The sequence below is a fragment of the Aplysia californica genome, unplaced genomic scaffold, assembly GCF_000002075.1.
Source record: "Aplysia californica isolate F4 #8 unplaced genomic scaffold, AplCal3.0 scaffold01731, whole genome shotgun sequence".
NCBI classification, from domain to species: Eukaryota; Metazoa; Mollusca; class Gastropoda; order Aplysiida; family Aplysiidae; genus Aplysia; species Aplysia californica.
Genome location: NW_004799001.1, coordinates 1 through 2312, shown reverse-complemented (window position 1 = coordinate 2312; position 2312 = coordinate 1). Strand labels below are relative to the sequence as shown.

At 47.4% G+C, this 2312-nt stretch overlaps 1 protein-coding gene across 1 annotated transcript in view; it reads left to right on the top strand.

Annotated features, from left to right (window-relative positions):
- The window catches only part of LOC101859996 (voltage-dependent calcium channel type D subunit alpha-1), a gene marked incomplete at its 3' end in the record, with an annotated part of 13237 nt that extends 12101 nt beyond the window's left edge, over window positions 1–1136 (top strand). Inside the window, exon 3 of the mRNA XM_005113219.3 lies at window positions 1004–1136. Within this exon, the coding sequence (XP_005113276.3) occupies window positions 1004–1136 (133 nt within the window). The remainder of the gene's footprint in view (window positions 1–1003) is intronic.
- Window positions 1137–2312: the final 1176 nt, after the last annotated feature.

The following is a 2312-nucleotide window of genomic DNA, read 5'->3' as shown; positions in this document are numbered from 1 at the left end:
ACACACACACACACACACACACACACACACACGCACAAGGGAAGCAACACGACGTAGTGAGCCCCTCATGGCACTCACCAGTCCTCAGCCAGATCATGAAACTCGACCGGTCTCGTCCTGGTCCAAATACCGGACAAAACCTCTATTTTTTCACACCACATCTTTCTGACTGGACATCTAACGGTGATGACGATTGTGGAACCGGAGCAGCCAGCCTCCTACTGTCCCCGTCGCTTGTAGCAACCGGCACGTCCTTGTATGTGATGCTGTAGCCCACAGTGTTTTACAATGCCACATGGGACTCTTGTGTCAGGTTGCTAGATATTACACAGGTTTTTGGGGGGATTTTTTGAGTAAAGGTTTTTTTGTATGCCTATTTGCACATCTGTTTTAATGTCGTCGGAAGCTGTGTAGCCTACTGTTTGTGTGTGTGTGTGTGTGTCCAGTGTGTATGTGTGTGTGTATATGTGTGTGTGTGTGTGTGTGTGTGAGTGTCTCTGTGTGTGTGGCTCTTTTTACTTTGAATTAAAATAGCTGTTTTTTCGTCCCCATCAACCCAATTTAGATCATGCTCTTTCAGGAGGCGGGCTTCTAACCCTGCCTGTCTGAACCAGCCTGGGCGGGGAGGGATACAACATTCAACATCCCAGCAGACAGACGGCTGAGAATACTGAGATCACTCGATAAAAATTCTCCCCACCCGGGAATCGAACCCGGGTCTCCTGCGTGATGTGACTCTTGACAGCAAAGGGCCTGACCACTTCTCCACAGACTCAGATGCCAGAGTGGGTGGTTGGCAAGTGCTCTAGTGTTGTTTGCTCCTTCTTTCCTATCAAACATCTCATCGTCCTTATCTCTCCTCCTTCTTTTTTGTGTATGTTACTCTCTTGTAACACATCTACTCTTCGGCTCTTATATGACCTTATTGTGTTGCTAGTGCCGTAAAACTCTACTAAAACTACAAAAATCAGACGCCAGTTGTGTTTCCTTGACCAGTGGTCAGAGCGTTTGAATGTCTGGTCCTGATCACAATCTTCGCCAACTGTATCGCCCTGGCTATTTATATCCCATACCCCAAGTCCGACTCCAACGACATGAACGCTGCACTGGTGAGTACAACATGTGTGTGTGTGTGTGTGTTTTGTGTGTGTGTGTGTGTGTGTTTGTGTGTGGGTATGTGAGTGTGTTGTGAGGGGGGGTATGTGTGTTTGTGTGTGTGTGGGTATGTAAGTGTGTTGTGGGGGGTATGTGTGTTTGTGTGTGTGTGTCTGTTTGTGTGTGTGTGTTTGTGTGTGTGTGTGTGTGTTTGTGACTGTGTGTTGTGTGTGTGCATGTGTGCTTGTGTCTGTTTGTGCTGTGTGTGTATGTGTTGTGTATGTGTCTGTCTGTGTGTGTGTGTGTTGTGTCTGTGTGTGTGTTGTGTCTGTGTGTGTGTGTTGTGTGTGTTAGGGGTGGAAGGGGGAGTAAAGGTGGATATGTGGATGCTGTGAAAGAGGTATAATGGTTGGGGGGTGGGGGTTGTTAGGGAGTGGAGGGATGTTAACAATGTGTTGCTGGTGTGTGTCAGCAGTGTGTTGCTGTGTTGTTTTGGAGCAGGTGTGTCGTTGTACTGATTGTGTCAGCGGTGTGTTGCTGAGCTGTTTTGGAAGTGTGTTGTTATTGCAATGTGTCGGCGGTGTGTTGCTGTGTTATTTTGGAGGTGTGCTGATGTACTGCTGATTTGTAGGGGTGTGCTGGCACAGTGTTGGGAAGAACTGGGCTAAGAACTGATTCCCAAATCCGGCGAAACGGTTACTATTTCTCGTCCTGACTTCAGAGATAGAGAAGACACACACACACACACACACGTGTGTGTGTGTGTGTGTGTGTGTGTGTGTGTGTGTGTGTGTGTGTGTGTTTGGTTATTGTTTAGGATTGGTGTGTGTGTGTGTGTGTGTGTGTGTGTGTGTGTGTGTGTGTGTGGTAATTGTTTGGGACTGATATAAGATTTATATGTGTGTGTGTATGAAAGTGTGTTTGACTAATATTTGTGTGACTATGTGTATGTGGAGGCGGCTTTGTGTTTTCGTCGGGGGGAGAGGTGTGAGGATTGTTTTACAAGTTAGGTCCAAGAGTTTTAAACCAGTTTGTAACAATCGCTGCGCCGTAATTGGGGAAACCCGGTTGCTGTGGAACCGGGTATTGGCGCAGCTGTTGTGTTGTGGGCGAGCAGTGGCAAGGGAGGAATGTGGAGGTATTGATTTCTGTCCTCACGCTCTCTCTCTCTCTCTCTCTATTGCTCTCTCTCTCTCTCTCTCTCTCTCTCTCTCTCT